At 44.7% G+C, this 19,862-nt stretch overlaps 1 protein-coding gene across 1 annotated transcript; it reads right to left on the bottom strand.

The window, feature by feature from the left end:
- Positions 1-111: 111 nt before the first annotated feature.
- Positions 112-18,149, bottom strand: Trim27 (tripartite motif containing 27). The gene is made up of 8 exons (XM_048348257.1): positions 17,364-18,149; positions 15,647-15,742; positions 12,553-12,783; positions 6,774-6,796; positions 4,884-4,999; positions 4,739-4,771; positions 3,206-3,232; positions 112-902 (listed from the first exon to the last, which is right to left on the bottom strand). The coding sequence occupies exons 1-8, from the start codon at positions 17,781-17,783 to the stop codon at positions 307-309; spliced, it is 1,542 nt and encodes a 513-aa protein (XP_048204214.1). The 5' UTR covers positions 17,784-18,149; the 3' UTR covers positions 112-306.
- Between the last annotated feature and the right edge of the window lie 1,713 nt (positions 18,150-19,862).

Raw genomic sequence — 19,862 nt, 5'->3', positions numbered from 1 at the left:
AAATCTATCTGGAGGAGCCAAGTCCAAAGATTATCCATGTTCTATATTCTTTATACTAGTTCTGTAAGACCAAAAGAAAGTGAAACACTGGAGACAGACATCTTGTTTTTTTTTTCTTTTTATTTCTGGGAAATACTGATACTTCTTATAACATCTTACAGTTTTGCAGGGGATGGGAAAGGATAGAGAACACGGAAAATGGTAAGGATATCCAGCTTTGATGGACAGGAAATGGCAAGATATCAAGATGCCTTGTGGCTGGGGAAGGATTAGTGTCAACCACCCTGGTGGCCCGAGTTCACCTTCTCAAGGGGAAGTCTCCATGGAATGACCATGATTCCCCACATGGCCAGAAAACCCATCAATCCCACTCATGGGGCAGATGATCAGAGGAGCTGCACTCTTCCCTCCCGAGTAACTCAGGCTGAAGTAGGGCCGGACAGGCCCACAGAAGGTAGCATGTGAGAAAGTAAAGGTATGACACCTCTCTGTCACGTTGTAGAAGGAGACCTCACCAGCATCATAGTCCAAGAAAATCCCCACCCGCTGGAGAGGGGTCCGCAGGGGGAGGGCAGTCATTGGGGAGGTAAGTGCCCAATATTCTTTCCCATACCACAACGACACTGCCCAGAATCCGTTCTGGGGGGCCGAAGTTACTCCACCTTTTCTGCACACCGAGTCTTCACAGACACCTATGGTCCACTTGGCTTTATCTCCCACCTCTACCTCCCAATAATGTCTCCCAGCGATGAAACATGGAGATCCCAAGACACAGGGAAACAGATTGAAGCGCTCAGGGTTGTCGGGCAGGTCCTGCTGGAGGTAACTGTAGCGCACTTGTCGCAGATTATCAGAGAGGATCAGGCTGGGGTAGGCCGTGTCTGGGTCTAGTGTCACGTCCACTGCAGAAACAGAGGGGAAGGTCAGTCTTTTGGCCAGGAGACTCCACTCAAGAATACTCAGCCCGTTCTCCTAGCTCCCTGGGAACAGTAAGAGCTCCCCACTAAAGTGGCATCCATTTTATGATGAATTGTCTTAACATTCTCATTTCAAAAATTAGTTAGATTAGCTGGCTATCTTTTATATTGATTATATATACTGAATATACTAACATTTTAGCTGAATCTACTCCTTTTTACATCTTAAGCCACAATCCAAATGTGGGGCTTTTTTTTCTTATGCAGTACTGGGGATTGAACCCAGGGTGTCATTCTTGCTAGGCAAGTATTCTACTACTTGAGCCACACACCTAGTCCCGAGGTTAACATTTCCACTCTCCTTTAATCTGAAAGCCTTGGCAGCCAAAACTAGCATCAGAGATTCTGAACAAGTAAGGTTTGGCACAGCATCACATATTAACAAAGGGTCTTATAAGCTAAGTCCAAGCTAGCCTGCACCTCAATCCACCTATTTATGCCTCTCATATAGCCAGGATGAAGGTGAGTTGCACTGTGTCCAGCCATTGATTGTTATGTCCAGGCTCACTCTGTACCTTGATTCTCCCAGTGTCCACCTCCAGAGTAGTTAAGATTATAGGCATGAGCTACTTGTGCCAGGGCTTCCTCAGTTTGTCTTAACCAAGTCATGCCATTATACTATTTTGCTTTTAAATGCAAACCTATTAATCAGGCACAGTTTCTCCCCTGGCATTTAGTACTACCTTCTGTTTTAAAAGCACTAAAAGGTTTTCTCTCATTTGTTCTCACTTGTTCAGAAAGCAAAACCCATCCACAAGCTAAATTATTCTCACAAAAGATTTATGACAGGCTGGTGGAGGTGAAGAACCCCAGAACCCTTGGTTCTGTCTATTTCTGTCTTCATTTATAGATGAATTTTAAAACACTATTATCCTTGGCCAGATACCTGTAATCCTAGCTACTCAGGAGGCTGAGATCTGAGGATCATGGCTCCAAGCCAGCCTGGGAAGAAAAGTCTGTGAGATTCTAATCTCGAATTAGTCACCAAAAAGCAGAAAGTGGAGTTGTGGCTTAAGTGGTAGAATGCTAGCTTTGAGCAAACATTGAGACAGAGCCCTAGGACTGACACCAAAGTGGAGACTGTTATCTAAGTGGTTTCAATTCAACATGTCAATTTATGAATACAATACATTTTGATCAATGTCATTCTTCCTTCTCTATGCGAGGACTGTTAACACAAGGCCTCATACACATGCTGAGCACATACTTTATTGCTGAGCTATACAATAGGCCCCAACCTCCTTCTTTCTTGTGTGGTGGGTACACCTCAGACAAGCAGACCATGTAACACTCCTAAGGCAGAGTTGTGCTTATACTCTTGTGTTCTCTCTGAACTACCCTACATGTTAAGACTGTGCCGGCCACAAAGTACTGAGGTAATATTTATTTCAATGGAACATGGACTACAGGTAATGGCCTAAGAAAAACTTATTATCCTTACTGCTCTAGAAGTAGATATTGGAAGAAACAAGTCCCAAAGTGAAATCCTTCCCTTCATGAAGCAGACTCCACACAGCAAAGGGCAAGTCCACTCATGCTAGATGTGGGCACTCTGGGATCAGAGGATATATACTCTTTCAGAACCACAGGGTGAGGATGGCTGTCTAGGGAGATGTAGTTCAACCTTTGACCTGAGAAGTGGGATGACCAAGATGGCTAGATTCCCTGGCACTGAGAGTAAGAGGTGAATTTAATTAATCCCTGCTTGCCGAAAGCACGTTGCCCTGAAGCTGGAAAGGAGGTAATATAGTACAGTAGAACTTCTGTATTTAGGGAACTGTGTGTTTTTTTTTTTTTTTTTTTTTTGGCCAGTCCTGGGCCTTGGACTCAGGGCCTGAGCACTGTCCCTGGCTTCCTTTTGCTCAAGGCTAGCACTCTGCCACTTGAGCCACAGCGCCACTTCTGGCCGTTTTCTGTATATGTGGTGCCGGGGAATCGAACCCAGGGCCTCATGTATACGAGGCAAGCTCTCTTGCCACTAGGCCATATCCCCAGCCCGGGAACTGTGTGTTTGTACTATAATCCTTCCTAACTCTCTAAGGCCTCAGTTCTGGGACAAAGATTATAAGCACAGCAATGACCATAGACTGTTGCCATGTGCTATTTCTACGTGTGCAATTTAAAGGATCTAAATTAAGGTAATTCTCAAACCACTATCGATGATAACTGGGTTCACAAGAACTTATTCCTCCTTTCCCTGCTGTGGTTTTTGTCTTCCATCAACCTACCTGAGTATAACTGAGCTTCTCTCAATTCTGAAAGACCAAAAGAAAATAGAAGTTATGGAAGCCATGTGACTAATGCCAGAGAAAACACGTGAGAAAGCTTTGGTTATAACAGTGGTATTACAAATTTCAGAACTCCCACCGTTAGCCACACATTTAATATTATTACTTTACACAATATATATTTCCATCATCAACCCAAAAACATTAAGGAAAGGGACTGGGAAGCTTGGGTAGAATAACCCCATGATTGGAGAAAAAAAGGTATCCAACTGAGTCAAGATAAAAACACTGCACTTCTGAACCAGCCAGCTAGCTCTCCCATGTCACAACACCAAGCTTGACTTTTACTTTTCACAAACCATCTCTGCTCTAGAGGCTGAGTGGCTTAGTGATACATACCCACTGCCATGCTGGGTAAACAACTTGGACAAATGGCATGGTGTTTTCACAAATGATCCTTTTAAGTGGCAGAGCAGAAGTAAATGAAACCAGGTCAAAGACTACTGTCCTCTGTATTAAGTGGAACTCTACTGTGCATGGTGGCATACACCTGCAATACCAGCACTTGGGAGGCTGATATAGGAGGCTCTCCACATTTGTGTTGCTTATGGAGCACATGGGTCTCCAAAATCAAAACTACTAGACGCCGACAGAAGTATGCATCTGAGATGATGAGATGAAATGGGGATGCCACATAAAAAAAATTACCAAAGATTATGAATATACATAATAAATAGGGCCTAATACTTACAAGGATTTCAATGCCAACAGAATTCTGAAGATTTTGTTTTCATATTCAATTTAATATTCAATTAGCTAACTCCTAGGAGCAGAAAGTTTTTAGATTTGGAAAAATTTCCTCTAAAAGCCAATAAAGCTTTAAGTAACATATAGTTCTAAAAAGATACCAGGCTCTATTCTGAAGTCTTTATTTCCCTCACTATTTATATAGAGATGAGAAAATAAGATTGTAGTTTTATTAAGTGGCCAGGGCCAGGCCACAACCCTGCAGCTTGATTCCTCTAGGTGTTGACTTAGCCACTGTTACTCCTTCCTCCTGGGCCACCAGACACCTGTGCCCATGAGCAGTCACACACAATCATACACACTGGCTCAAGTAAGATGTAGCCAGGATACTCTGTTCCTTCTCTTTCCCGATTAGAGCTGTTTACATAATCAAATTATTTCTGAATTTTTTTCCTCCTCCATCATTGCAGAAGAAGGCTATTAGAGAAACTAACAAGACAAAAACATGTAACAGATTACATTCCTTTAATTTCACTCATTCAGGAGGACAAGTCAAAAAATAGTAAGTTCAAGATCATGCTGGGCTACGTGGTGAGTGAGACCCTGTCTCACTAAACTGGGAGAAAAAAAAGGGGGGGTGGGGGAGGTTGCTAATGGGTAGGAGAAATGTAAAATAGCAGGAAGTTGGCCGGCAAAATCACCCACCCGTGTTCTCACACTTTTACTACAGGTGCTCTTCTTCCCAAGAAACGCCAAAATCAAAGCCCTTTAAACAGGCAAATTTACCTTGGATTTTCTCCATATCTGACTGCATTTTTTCTAAGGAGGAAAAGAAAGATATTCAGTATATAGTGTTATATCTAGTTGGAAAATAATAATTCAGAATATAAACCCATTTGTTCTCATGACCCCACTTCTTTCTTTGCATTACCTGTAAACTGCTTCAGACTCTCAGTCAAGAACAGACATTTTTGGGCAAAAATGTGGATTTTCTCTTGCAGATCTGGAGGTGTGATCCAAGGCTCAGGGATCCTGATTCTTTCAGCCCTAAATTTAAAAACATATGTGATTGCTTTCCTCCAATTCTATAACCTTCCAGGGCCAGGACACAGCTTGGGCTAAAATGTCCAACACACACTTGCAGTCTTTACAATCAACTATCACAACTCCTCATATTTCCTCCTCTTAGACTATAATATAATCCTCTAAACCAGAAAAAGGGAGATTTCACTCACTTCCCCCAAAGCGCCTAGCTCATGAGTTCACAAACAGCAAGCCTTCAGAAAAGTTTATTGAATTAAATTGAATGATGAGGCTAACCTTGCCAGAAAGCACTAGATTCCATGACAAAGTCCTTGATATTTATGGTGGGTAACTGTCCAGAATCTTCCGGTTCCAAAACATGAAGAGAATGACATCTTCAGACAGATAGGCACTCTGTGGGGCACGGTACCCGAAATCCTCACCTCTACAAGGGAGTCTAGCAAAGACGGTTAGTTGTCTACCCAATATCCCTTTCTCCCATCTTCCCTACTATATGGCTCATGGCTGGTTAGTCTCCCTTATGAGTTCTGGCTAGTGAGAGGTTAGGAACTACCTCGTGATCTGTATAACAAAGAATGTGGTTAGTACAACTGATCTTCTTTCTTCTGGCTGGCATTTTAGTTAACTCTCTTGGTCTAATCAAGGACTGTAACTCAGGAATGCCAGAACAGTGAATGGGAGGAAATCACTCTTGCAGCTCACTGGAGCTACCATGCTCAGCTGCCACCCAAGCACACATTTCTTAACATGGTGGCAATTTTTTAAATTAAATTTAAATCAATGACATTTTCTATTTTCTATCTCATACAGCCAAACCCAGTCAGTCTATATTGTCAAGACATTGCTAGGATCTGAGAGATATATTCCCATGTTTTGTAAAGTCAGAAGGCTGATATAAAAAAAGAGCTGCTAGAGGGTCACCTTGTAGCCATCTTAGCACATGAGCTCCATCCCAAGGACCACAAGATCAGCAATTCTCTTAGCATGATTCTATTTGCTGACCACCTGGTCAACATACCGCATCTATGAGGCTCTCTTCATCTCCTCAAATGCTCTCATACAATCTATAGCCTTATTTTCCTAAGGAGGATTTTCACTATTCAAGATTTTAATTTCAAAATCAATCTCAACCCCTTACCTACCGAACATTATCTACTCAAGACCTAGCCCATTTGTTCATGCCATCCATCCTACAAATCCAACTATGCCCTAGCTTCTTGGCCCCTTCAAGTGATCCCTTCCTATTTTGTCACAATTTCCAGGGGGAAGTGCTCTCTCTCTCATACACACACAGTCATGACCCTTTCCTGTAATGGGGACGGAATCCATGGATCCTCACTCAGAAGAATGTGCTTTACACTGAGCTCCTCACACCCGAGTCCTCCTAATCCTGGTGGCTGGCTATGTAAGTCCAGGCTGCTCTGACCTTCCTTAATCCTTCCCCCATCCCATTACAGAAGAGAAAGACAGAATGAAACAGAATTCTACAATGCACAGGAAGAACTATGACCTATCCTTACACTCTGCCCAAGTCCCTGCCCTCTCCGTGATATGTCCTCACACTGAGAAATCTCTGGCATGCTCAAAATCAAACCGCTACCACACCCACACGCTGTACCATATGTCAATAATTCTCAGGTTTTCCCAAGAGCTGAACTTCATCTAGTTCCTTCAGGATAATCAGCAATTCAGTAAGATGTCCAAATCCTTTCAGGATTCACAAATATAAGGTATCTTCTTGTGCTTGATTTAGTACTACAGGCAGAGAAAACTGTACCTGCTCAAGGTGTCTCCGATGTCCTACAAAAGAAAGGAAAATGATAACCATGAGAAGTTATTCATAAGTTGAGTTTCCTTTCACAGGCATTCCTTGAGGACCTAAACAATTGTTGGCCCTCCTGGGAGAAAACGGGCAAGAATGGGGAAATACCTTAGTTGCAAGGAGTTAAAAACGTGGGCAAAGGAAACCAAGATATCCACTTCTCAACTTCAACAGCCTCGCTTGTTTGTTTTCTCCTGTTCTAAAATAATTTCACCTATATACAATAGTCACTTTCCCAGACTTACTTCCCTAATCTTTCCAGTTTATCATTTTCATTACAACTAGATTATTTTATTTATTTATCTGTCCTGAAGCTTAAACCCAGGGCCTGAGCACTGTCCCTAGCTTCTTTTGCTCAAGCTTAGCACTCTACCACTTGAGCCATAGCACTACTTCTGGCCTTTTCTATATATGTGGTGCTGAGGAATAGAACTCAGGGCAAGCACTCTTGCCACTAGGCCACATTCCCAGCCTTGGATTCTTTGATTTTTTTTTTGGCCAGTCCTGGGCCTTGGACTCAGGGCCTGAGCACTGTCCCTGGCTTCTTTTTGCTCAAGGCTAGCACTCTGCCACTTGAGCCACAGCGCCACTTCTGGCCGTTTTCTGTATATGTAGTGCTGGGGAATCGAACCCAGGGCCTCATGTATACGAGGCAAGCTCTCTTGCCACTAGGCCATATCCCCAGCCCCTGATGATTGATTATTTATTTATTTTTTTTAAACAAAGAAAAAACCATTTATTTCCATTTCCTGGATCAACTGGACTCTGTCACAACAGATGTCTCCACCTGCATTTTGTTTTACTAGTTTAAGAATCCCATCTAGATAAAGCTCCATAAGCTTATCTCATCTCTTAATTCTTTTATCCATTTTCTTTCTTTTTTGTGTGTTAGTTGTGGGGCTTGAACTCACAGCCTAGAGGCTGTCCCTGAGCCTCTGTGTGATCAAGGCTAGTGCTCTATCAACTGAGACACAGTGCCACTTTCAGTTTTCAAGTGGTTAATCAGAGATAGAGAGTCTCACAGGGACTCTTTTGCCTGGGCTGGTTTCCCACTGTGACCCACAGATCTCAGCCTCCTGAGTAGCTAGGATTACAGGCATGAGCTACCCGTACCCAGCTTCATTCTTAAAAAAGATTTTTATTAGCATATATTTGTTGTTCAAGAGGGTTTCAATGTCATTTTCAGATAGATCATGTATTTCATTGCCGTTTTCACACATGCATATAAAGTAGTTGACCCACATTCTCTCTCACTTGCCCTTTCTGTTGGCCCTCCCCCTCCTTCTGTTCCTCTCCCCAACATAGCCTGTTTCATTTTTCTGTGATTCATCCCCCCCCCAAATATAAAAACTTGTACAAAGGGATTTCACTATACTAAATCACACATGTATATATTGTAAGTTAGTAACATTAACCTCCTCATCTATTCTTCCCTGATCCCCCCACGTCCATATGTTTGAAGCATTTAGTGAACTTCTTTACGCTGCATTCAAACACAGACACCATGTATTTTGATATTACTTTCCACCTTTCGCCACCCTAAATGGTTTCATACAACATTCACATTCTCTATGAGAAGTATGTGTATGTATGTCTGTCTACATACACACGAATGTCTTGAAAGCCCACAAATCAATGAAAACATGTGATACTTGGCTTATTCAACATTATGATCCCCCCCCCCCCCCCCCCCGCCCAGGTCAATTCACTTCCCTAGTTCATGGTCCTTCATCACCATTCCTGAAATAGTCATCTATTCTTTTCTTTATCATTCCTGGAGCTTGAACTCAGGATCTGGGAACTATCCCCAAACTGTTTTTTTTGGTTTTTTTTTGCTAAAGACTAGTGCAGGGGCTGGGAATATGGCCTAGTGGCAAGAGGGTTTGCCTCATATACATGAAGCCCTAGGTTCGATTCTTCAGCACCACATATATTGGAGCTGAGTTCAAGCCCCAGGACTGGCACAAAAAAAAGAAAGAAAGAAAGAAAGAAAAGACTAGTACAGTACCAAGCCATAGCTATACTTCTGGTTTTCTGGTTGTTAACTGGAGATAAGAATCTTAAGACTTAACTAACAGGGCTGGCTTTGAACCATGATCCTCAGATCTCAACCTCCCAAGGAGCTAGGATTACAGGCATAAGCAACCAGTGCTGGGCCTAAGTCATCTATTCTTTTTTTTTTTTTTTTTTAAGAATCTTTCAACTTTTATTTCTAGGATACATTCATTGGGAATCTTTTTGTTTCTTTACAATTTTCCCCTAAGAGAAATGAATACAATAAAAATATAATCCAACTACCAGCAATGTTTATAAGCAGAAAAGAAAATCTCTGGTGTGATAATATAGGATTCTTTAAAAAATATAAACTTCATACCAGAAATAAAGCCTGAATATTCTCTTTCTTTAAAAATACAATTTGTCCTTCTTTGCTCTTCCATGTAAATCTTATAATCAACCATTTACCTCTAAAGTCTATGTTTAAACCAGCAATGGTAACACTACAGCAGACTGTCCTGCTTTATATCTTGCCTATTCTGTGAATCAAACTACACCTGTAGGCCTTTAAAAAATGAGATGTCACTGGGTTATAGCAAGACTTGTCAAGATATACTAATAAAATTTAAAAAGGAAACCATTAGCAAACTAAAACCTACTTAACAAATTATATTTTATCCTACTTATGAAATTAGAAAAGGTATACAAAGCACTTCTGCAAACTGTAAAGCTCAAATGGAAAACATTTTGCTTTGTTTTGTTTTCATATGTTTTGATCAGAAAGGCTGCTGACTGGGACTGTTTAGCATACTAGACTGTGAAAAGCATTTCTTTCTGTAACTCCATACAGTTTGGAGGGTTTATAAATTTCAAAGGATGGAATCTGGATACAGGATCATATATAGACTGATTGCTTTGTAGTGAAATGTGCTAAGTCATCTATTCTTATGGTCTCCATTAATCCCACCCAGTTACTCAACTCCTGTCCAAATTACTCCTTTTTGACATTCAAGACAAGGTCACCCTGGTGGCCATGTTTTCAGAACTAATTTAGTAGCTCTGGTATTACTTAACATCAACTGCACTAGAATCTACTATCTATTCCCTCCTTCTTGAAATACTCCTCTTTCTTTTCCTGGTCATTCTCCACTCAAAAGGGAGAGCTTTCTCCCTAGTGAATGTAAGTAAATTAAGACTCAAGGTGTGTGTGTGGGGGGGGGGGGTCAAAGTAAACTTTTTTTTTTGTAAGTCCTAGGGCTTCAACTCAGAGCCTGGGCACTATCCCTGAGCTTCTTTTGCTCCAGGCTAGCACTCCTCTACCACTTGAGCCACAGAGCTACTTCCAGCTTTTCTGTTTACGTGGTAGTGAGGAATCGAGCCTAGGGCTTCATGCATCTAGACATGCACTCTACCACTAAACTAGATTCCCAGGTCCTAAACTTTTTCTTAAAGGACCAGGTGGCAAATATTTTAGCCTTACATGAGCCACATAGTCTTTGTCAACACTTCTCAACGCTGCTGCTGTAACTAAAATGTAGTGATAGATGATGTAAATGTAAAAATATTTAGCTGGGCGCTGGCAACTCATGCCTGCAATCCTAGCTACTCAGGAGGCTGAAATCTGAAGATCAAGGTTCAAAGCTAGTCTGAGCAGGAGAGTCTGTGAGTCTCTCATCCCCAATTAACCACCAGAAAACTAGAAGTGGCGATGTGGCTCAAACTGGTAGGGCAAGGGCTCAGGGACAGTGCCCAGGGTCCTAATTTCAAGCCCCTATGACTGGGGGGGGGGGGGGGGGGCGGGAGCTTCCAAGGTCATATAGAAACAGATCCTGGACCACAACATGCTGAACTATGCTGTCTCATTTTGTGTGTCTGTGTGCCTGTATGTCTCTGTGTGTTGGTTTTGGGGGCCAAACCCAGGACCTGTATTCTATCTTTGAGCTTTTCTGCTCCAGGATATCTAGCAGTCTACCACTTGAACCACAGCTCCACTTCTGGCTTTTCTGGTAGTTAGTTGGAGATATGAGTCCCATGGACTTTCCTGCCCTGGTTGACTTTTAACTATCATCTTCAGATCTCAGCCTCCTGATTAGCTAAGATTACCCGCCAATAAAGCCTAGCCAGAATTTTGCCTTAAACTCACTATGTGACCCAGGCTGGTCTTGAACTTGGGATCATCCTACCTCAGCCTCCTAAGTATTGAAAGTATAGGAGTATATCATCACACCTACCTCTATTGTCCCTATTCAATGGCACATATCAACACCTGTGATAATTGTGTACTTAAGAGTCAGGGGCTTCACACTAGAATATAAGCAAGTTTACTTACCCATAGAAATATTGACCTCCACTTATGTCCCCCAGGGCAAGCAAAACACCAGGTGCATGCTCACAGGCTTGATAGCAGGTAGGTCACTGAGACCTAGGCCTGGCTGAGAGGTTCCTCACCCCAGGCAGAGCATTCTACTCTGGGTCAGGCCCAGGGTACCTGACCTTGGCCTCAAGAGACCATAGTCTGTTTTTTATTTTGTTCCCTCATTAAGACCAATGTAAGTCCCACCTTCTTATATAACCTCCATTCCCACATGAAGGTTACTGAGGTTCACTCAATAAACAGTCCTTGCTTCTCAAGATGGAGAGTCTGGCCTGATGGAGAGTCTGTCCTGCTCCTCTTTCTTTCTCTTCCATTTTCCTAACCTTATCACTTAATCCCAGTGCAGAAAATAGTACCTGACCCACGCAAATAACTAATAGGTACTCAGTAACTGTTATGAGAGCCTGAATATCCAAGCTGTGAGACCTGAAAGGATTGGAAGTCTGGAAAGCCTTCTCCATCATACTCTCAAAACACCATTTCTTGGAAAGGCCAATCAGTCTTGTCTTACCAGGAATTCAGATTTCTATTCTGGATATGGACTAATCCCACCCTACTAGTGTGGAAGCCAGGAGGTAGACTAAGGTTTATACAAATTGTAAGCTGTTTACTATTTATCTTTTTCCTAGAATAAGGATGTCATATACTGCTTGTATATAAAATATTGTCACATGCTGAAGTTTATATCTTTCTGCACATGCTTCCTATACAAGACCAATAAAAACCTTGACAAATGCAACTTTGGGATCCAAAGCTGGAAGGCTACAGGTCCCCTGGTATCCCAAACCTCAATTCCACACTCTCTGGTCTCCATTACTGCTATGTTCTTGGCCACGGCAGGTTAAGGAGCACATAGTGGGTTCTAGACTAGACCTGCTGCAAGCACTCCTGTCTGTACTACCAAAGTTATATCCTAAGACTGCTCAGGCTGACATGCCTGCTCAAGTGCTTCTTGTTCTGTGAATGCAGCAGCGCACATTTTCTATGTGGAAACAGGAAAATGGAATGCGAAGGGTCTATCAGTGACTTGTAGTCCAAGCCCCTCAAGATCATGAGCAAATGGTCAGCGGTCCAGAGGTCAAGAGCATTGCCCATGACCACAGCACTGATCGGCACAGGGTGGTCCCAGGCAGCAGATCTTCCATCTCCCTTTCTAAGAGACACTGCACCTGATGAGCCAATTTTTACAAACCACAATTTCTAGTATGCATATTCCCCTTCTAACATGCCACTACCTTGCCATGTTCTTGCTACTCCAGCAGAAATTGCTTTAAAAAAGAAGATGGGGGAGGATCCAGGACACTACTTGGCAGAAGAGAAGGAAGGCCATTGTTCATGAGAGGCTCTTGGACCTCCAGGCCTTACCTGCAGAAGCTCCCTGGTGGGCTGCTGCTGCTTCTCCTCCAGCTGAGCGATCAGGCCGCTGAGGTGAGAGATGTTGCAGGAGAACTGGGTGATGGCACCATTGATGCTGTTGTAGATGGCCAAGTCTAGTTCCTCCAGGCGGGCCAGGAGGCGATATTCATGCTCCTTTAAGGAGTGATATAGCTGCTCGAACTCCCAAACAATCTTCTCCCTCTCCATCTGGGTCAGGCTCTGTAGCAATGACAGGCAATAGCAGTGAAGACAGAAGGCTCACTTCTACAGCCATGGACAATTCCCCATGACAACCTACACTAAGACCTCATTTATTTCATCCATACCACAAAAAAGTACAACGTTCCCTCATTATTTCCAGTGTGTACTAAGTAGATAATGGCCAGGACTGAGTCATACTGCTAATCATTAGGTTCCCTTCAGGAACTCAATCAAGTAGGTAGGTGTGATACACATAGTCACAGAATGGTAAAGACAGGGGAGTGCAGGGTGGTGAGGGGAGCCTGTAGTCTTCACAGAAGCAGTGTTCACACAGGTCTTGCAGAATGAACACTTCATCACATGAACAGGAGGGCTCTCCAGGGAGAAGAAATGGCAGGGGCAACAAAATGCAGAGAAAAGGCAAAGGTTGATTCCATGTGGCTGGAGTACATGAGTTACATGAAGTGCTAAAGAAAGAAGGCAGAACAAGGAAAAAGGAGACCTGATTTGACAGGCAAAGGGGGTAAAAGCATTATTACAAGTCAAACCATGAAAGATAGTCACTTAGAGAAGGGATCTGATCAGGTATCTGCCCTGTGGGGGATAGTTTGGATTAATCCAGCACAATCTCCTAGAACATTGCTTCACATGTAAAGTATGTCCTCTCTCTGTCTTTCAGAGATTCACAGGTTGGAGTTTGGGGAGTTTCTCATGGTTATTTCTTTCTGCTAACTTGTTTTTTTATAACCTGTCCCGGGGCTTGAACTCAGAGCCTGGGCTCTGTCCCTGAGCTCTGTTTGCTCAAGGCTAGCTAGTGCTATACCACTTGAGCCACAGATCTACTTGCTGGTAAACTGGAGATAAGTCTCATGGACTTTTCTGCCTGTGCTGGCTTTGAACCACTATCCTCAGATCTCAGCCTCCTGAGTAGCTAGGATTATAGGCCAAGTGTGAGCTACTGGTGCGGGGCTGTGTCAACTTGCTTGACACAGCTTGTGTGTATCCCTTCTCCACTCCAACCTCCACTGCCAGGGCACCATTCTTTCCTGCACTGTTCTAAGTAAGAGGTTATATGCCTGGTTTGGTGATGAATACCTGTAATCCCAGTACTTCAGATGCTCCAGGCCACACTAGACTACAGAGTGAGGCCAGAAAAAAAGTAAGCAAGTAAATCATTAAGCATCCCAAGAAGCAATGAGAACGAGTTTCACTCATTCACTTATGTACTGGTTGCTTTTGAGTCACAGTAACATTGGTAATTAAATTAAAGTTGACATAGCCCACATAAGCCCACAAAGCTAGAAATATTTATTTACTACAGGTTCCTTTTAGAAAGTGTACCAACACTCATTCATTGTTCCTGAGAGCCTTCCTCCACCACCCATCTCATAATGTACACACACCATGAAATCTTCCAAAGATGTAAACCATAAGGTATCTTAGAAACACAAAATTAGGTCTGAATGAAAACTTAAAAACTGACTTAATTCAGTGTTTCTCAAAGGCAGTGATATTGGTACCCTGGTAGGAACAAGTCTGCAGATTTCTTTTATGGAAAGGCATTTATTTAGTTGTCATATTTACTTCTTCCCAATCACTCTGCTCCTCAGCCAAAGCAATACAATTATAGGAAAGGAAACTGCCAGCCTGCTGAAGGGTCACAAGTCTAGTCCAACCTACCCATTCCACAGATGAGGAAATGAAGGCCCACCCTGAGAAGTTGTATCACTCTTACCCATTTAGTCTATAGTGTCACAGCCAAGAAGCATGCAAGTGGTGGGACCTAAGGACAACAAGGGAGTAGGATCCCCACCCAGACGCCAGCCACTACCACATCCTGTCCAGAACTGAAAGTTTCTCACATTATCTTAGACAACGCTCTTCTACAAATTTGCTTTTCAGATACAAGTACCTCTAAAGGGCAGAGAGAGGTACACAATGCATTATTGTTCAAAAACTTTCAAAAGAAAAACCCCAAAACACTTAGATGATGAATATGTATTATAAAAGCTCTATAATTATTTTTTCTTTTTGGTCAGTGGTGGGGCTTGAACTCCAGGCCTGGGAGCTGTCCCTGAGATTTTTTGGGGGGTCAAGGCTAGTACTCTACCACATGGCACCAAAGCTCACTTTGGTTTACTGGTGGTTAATTGAAGAGTCTCATGAACTTTCCTGCCCCAGCTGGCTTTGAACTGAGCCTCATCGGTAGCTAGGATGACAGGTGTGAGCCACCAGTGCCCAGCTTTTTATTTTCCATCTCAACACTCCCAATCTCCTAACAAAATTAGCACATCCACCACTTGTTCAGGTCTTGGGAGTCTAGATTAAAATAGAGATTAAACTAAAACAAAACAAACGAACAAAAACCCAGGCTGGGAATGTGGCTTGGGTAGAGTGCTTGCTTAGCATGCATGAAGCCCTGAGTTTCATTCTCAGTACCACATAAACAGGAAAGCCAGAAGTGGTGCTGTGGCTCAAGTGGTAGAATGGTAGCCTTGAGCAAAAGAAGTTCAGGGACAGTGCTTAGGCCCTGAGTTCAAGCCCCAGGACTGCCGAAAAATCCTCAAGAACTGAAGTGGAGGTGGAGGTGTGGCTCAAGTGGTAGTGTGCCAGCCTTGAGTAAAAAAACAAGCCAACTGGGAGAAAAATGAAGGAGGGGTAATACTGTCCAAAAGAAATATACTCAATACCTACTTGATTTATGTAACTGTAACCCCTTTGTACATCACTTTTACAATAAAACAACAACAGAACACCAAATTAGAGTATGAAGACCTGAGTTCCAGCCCCAGTACTGGCATAAAACAAAATAAAAATATACTCTCAGAATTGAAGCATCCTCCCCCACCCCCCAACTCCTTAACAGAAGTGATTATCTTACCAAAAGTTCAGCTCGTGCCTGCTCACCCTGGGCCCGCCGTCTCTTCTTTAAGTCTTTCACTCTCTTTAGATGGTCCAACTGATTCTGGATTTGTTCCTGAAGAAGGAAAAGCAGGCATTTCAAGACCAGCAACACTATAGCACCAATCTGGATCTTCTGCTTAGCATACATGGGTTCCCTTACCTAGTCCCTAGTCAGCTTCTTCTCAGAACTGGGCTCCAGTGGCTCAGAGCCTCTACTCTTAGCTACTCTGGAGGCTGAGATCTGAGGATCACTGTTCAAAGCCAGGCAGGGCAGGAAAAACCCATGAAACCATGAAATTCTTCAATTGAGGAAAAAAAACAACAAAAAAACCTGTGGCACAAAAAGCCCAGACCCAGAGTTGAAGCTCCAGGATCTGCATATACAAAAGAAGTCCCTTCTCAGATTACATTGCTATCCATGGGAGAAAAGCCCAAAGCATAAGGGAGGCCCCACAGCTCTCAGTTGGCAATTTGTGTTTCTTAAACAACATCCAACCTATCACTGAAGGATACTGCATGGGTTTATGGAAAGGTGACTGGACTAGAAGACTCAAAGCTGTAGCTCTTCCAAAGGCACAATGAGAAAATGACTCCCTCACAGGTCCTGTGGGTAAACTCCCAATGGACTATTATGACAAAATGAGTGAAATGACAGAACTGAAAGTTGTACAAATATTATGCCATCCTTCATGCCTGAATACACTCACATTTAAACATAATGTGTGCGTATTCCTCCAGCCCTAAAAAAAATATTGTCATGTTCTCACTGGATGTCACCTTAGAATGTATTTTATGCCTCCTCCCACCCCCAGTTTAGCCACTGTATTTAACAGTTCACAAAGGCCTCTGGGTGTCCTAGGATTTCACTTAATCTTCACTGTAACTGTGATATCTGGAGTCCCGTGACTGCTTAAATGTTCTGCAAATGAGCAGTAAATGAGTTTTCAGATCTTTCTCATTAGCTACTAGAACACGTGGGTTACTTACAAAAAAGTGAAGAGGAAATGTTTACAGGCTATGTGATATACACACACAGCCACTTCACGTCTGAGTGTTTCACATTTATCTGCGAGTTGATCGGAATACTTGGGTCTCTGATGCCCCTGCATGGAGTTGTATTGTTGGGTGTTTTTTTTTTTCCTTTTTGTAGGTCGTGGGGCTTGAACTCAGGGCCTTGGGCACTGTCCCTGCGTTTTGGGACTCAAAACAACCACTCTGCGCTCCACTTCCTGTTTCCTGGTGGCCAATTGGGCGATAAGAGTTTCACAGGCTGTTCCTGCCTGGGGCTGGCTTCAAACCGCAGACCCTCAGGATCTCAGCCTCCTGAATAAACAGCTAGGATTACAGGCATCGGTGGGAGTTCTAACACAACATCTTTTGTGTCCAAAGAGAAGCAAGGGTCGTGTTGGAACTCAACAGCGCGCGGACGAGTCAGGAAAGGAGGGTGAGGGGGAAGAGGGAAGACTTTTTTTTCTGGTTTCCCGGCCAGCGACAGGTTTTTCCTCCCCGATCGGAGTGCGGAAGCCTCTGCAGCCGACAGAGAGAGGAAATGACGGCGGTGGAGCCCACGTCCGGCTCAGCCATTTTCTAGGCGGGAAACACACACACACACACACACACGCACACGCACACACCCAGGGCAGCCCCCGCCGGCTCGCGCCTCCCTTTGTCCGGGCCGCGCGCGGCGCCCTCACCTTGAAGCCGTCCACCGCTTCCTCGAGCGGCAGCACGCTGTGGCCGCGGTGCTCGCGGGAGCGGTCGCACACCACGCAGATGGGCATCTGGTCCTCCTCGCAGTACAGCTTCAGGGGTTCGCGGTGCTTCTCGCACACGCCCATCTCGCCGCCGGGCCCCGACGGCCGCTCCGTGCGCAGCTGCTTCACCAGCTGGGTGACGTTGGCCAGGTGCCGGTTGGGCCGCATGTGCCGCTGCGGGAAAGTCTCCCGACACTGCGGGCACGACACGTTGGTCTCGGCGGCGCCCCAGCAGCGCGCCAGGCACGCGCAACAGATGTTGTGGCCGCAGTCGAGCATCATGGGCTCGGCGAAGTACTGCAGGCACACCGGGCAGGTGGTCTCCTGCTGCAGGCACTCGGCCACGCTCCCGGAGGCCATGGCGCGGGCCCGCGGGGGCGCACGGGCATGGGGGCCCGGGCGCCGACCTCTACTCCCCCCAGCCCAACTCTTCGCTGTGGTTCTCGGCTTCCCGGGGCGGCGCGGGGAGCGGGACCGACGGAGGGCGGCGCCTTTTCGGGCCCGGATTCTCGATCCGAGTCCCTTCCCTGGGGGGAGGTTGGCTAGGCCTGCTCCCGGTACCGCGGCCGAGTCTGCGCGGGAAGACTGCTGCTGCTCCTCCACACCGCCCTGCGGCAAAAGTCGGGGCGGGGGAGAGGCCAGGAGAGGGGTGCCGCGGGGGGCCCCCAGGATCCCAGGGCCAAAGCGCGCAGGGCGCGCAGGACAACGTGGCCGCGTCGGAACGGATCCCCGCCGCCGCGTAGGCCCCGCCCCGGCGCGAGCGGAAGGGGCGGCCCTGGAGGCGGGGCTTGGCCCGCGCGCCAAGCCCGTTCTTGGCCTCGGGGTCTGAGTATTTCCAACTGTCCGGGGACTGCGAGATCCCGAGGCCCTGCTGCCTGCTCTGGGGCCCGACGTCCTGGTGATGGAACCCTGAGCCCTGAGGACAGGTCACTGAAGCTGTGGGTGTCCACCGATAGCAGTGATTACAGGGTACCCTCCCGCCCCAAACTCCAACTTATAGTTCACCAGGCCCAGAGCTTTAGACCTCTAGTCTTTTGTTGAGTTTGCTTTTGGTGCCCAGGCCTCAGCCCTTCCACATGAAAGATGGCATTGTGGAGGCAATGGGAAGGAATGCCATCTGGCCTGCCAGTGAGGCTGGAGGATGGGGAAGAACTGCTAGGCCCCATCTGGTATGTGAAGCACTTTATTGAATATACCCCACTGTGGGCAATTACAGTGTTTAGAAAGAAAAAATGGAAGGCTTCTTTACCAGACAGTAACATTTCTGTGGGCCAGTAAGAGAAACTGGGTTCTGCTACTTCCTGTCTGTAGTCTAGTAATTGGTTTATTCTGAGACTCAATATCTTTTTTCCCATGAAGTGAGGATAGTAGTTACATCCCAACAAGGAGGCCTACATGGTTTTACTTTTTGCGTTTTGAGCCATCAGTAAGTTTATCTGTTAATTTTAATAAAATAGCAGTTAAATACCCATTGTATTTGGATTGTATGGAGGAGAACCTAAAATTTGCTTGCTCCTTTCACCAAAGTGGGACTCTAACTCATGGTGGGACTCTAACCCAGGACAGCCAGTGGGGACTCTAACCCACTACAAAAAATCCTTTTATTTGGAATTCAAAGGAGACTCCAAGACACTCAGTTAATTGGACTAAAATTTTATTAACCAAATGGGAGCAAAATACAGCCCCAAGCTTTGGCAGGGCTGAGTTTTTTTGTTTTTGTTTCTTTTTCTATTTTGCTAACTGTTGATTCAGCAAGTTTGAGTTATTTTGCAATGTTTTGGCATTTTTCCCTTATGTATTTAGAATTCCTGTTCTGAACTGGATATTGTATATATGCTTACCTTTTTTTTTTTTTTTTTGGCCAGTCCTGGGGCTTGGACATAGGGCCTGAGCACTGTCCCTGGCTTCTTTTTGTTCAAGGCTAGCACTCTGCCACTTGAGCCACAGTGCCACTTCTGGCCATTTTCTGTATATGTGGTGCTGGGGAATCGAACCCAAGGCTTCATGTCTATGAGGCAAGCACTCTTGACACTAGGCCATATTCCCAGCCCAGGGCTGAGTTTTTAAAGGCAAAAATCACATGTACCACACACACAGGTCTGGCAAGTTAGGCAAAGCAAGCAAGCAGACTTACAGAAGCAGAAATGGCCAACTGTCAGAGATTACAAACAACAATTACAATTCCTTAAACTGATAAAGTAATCAATGGAATATGTTATTTAGGCAAGCAAAACCCTTTGTTCAATTGGGATTCTGGGTTTGACTGGTATTTACCTGTTTAACTTTTTTTTTTTTCTTCCAGTTCTGGAGCTTCGACCCTGGGCCTGAGCACTGTCACTGGCTTCTTTTTGCTCAAGGCTAGCACCTCTTGAGCCACAGCACCACTTCCAGCTTTTTCTGTTTATGTGGTGCTGAGGAATTGAACCCAGGGCTTTGTGC

The sequence above is a fragment of the Perognathus longimembris genome, chromosome 6, assembly GCF_023159225.1.
Source record: "Perognathus longimembris pacificus isolate PPM17 chromosome 6, ASM2315922v1, whole genome shotgun sequence".
Taxonomy (NCBI): domain Eukaryota; kingdom Metazoa; phylum Chordata; class Mammalia; order Rodentia; family Heteromyidae; genus Perognathus; species Perognathus longimembris.
This window is presented reverse-complemented; position numbering and strand designations above follow the sequence as displayed.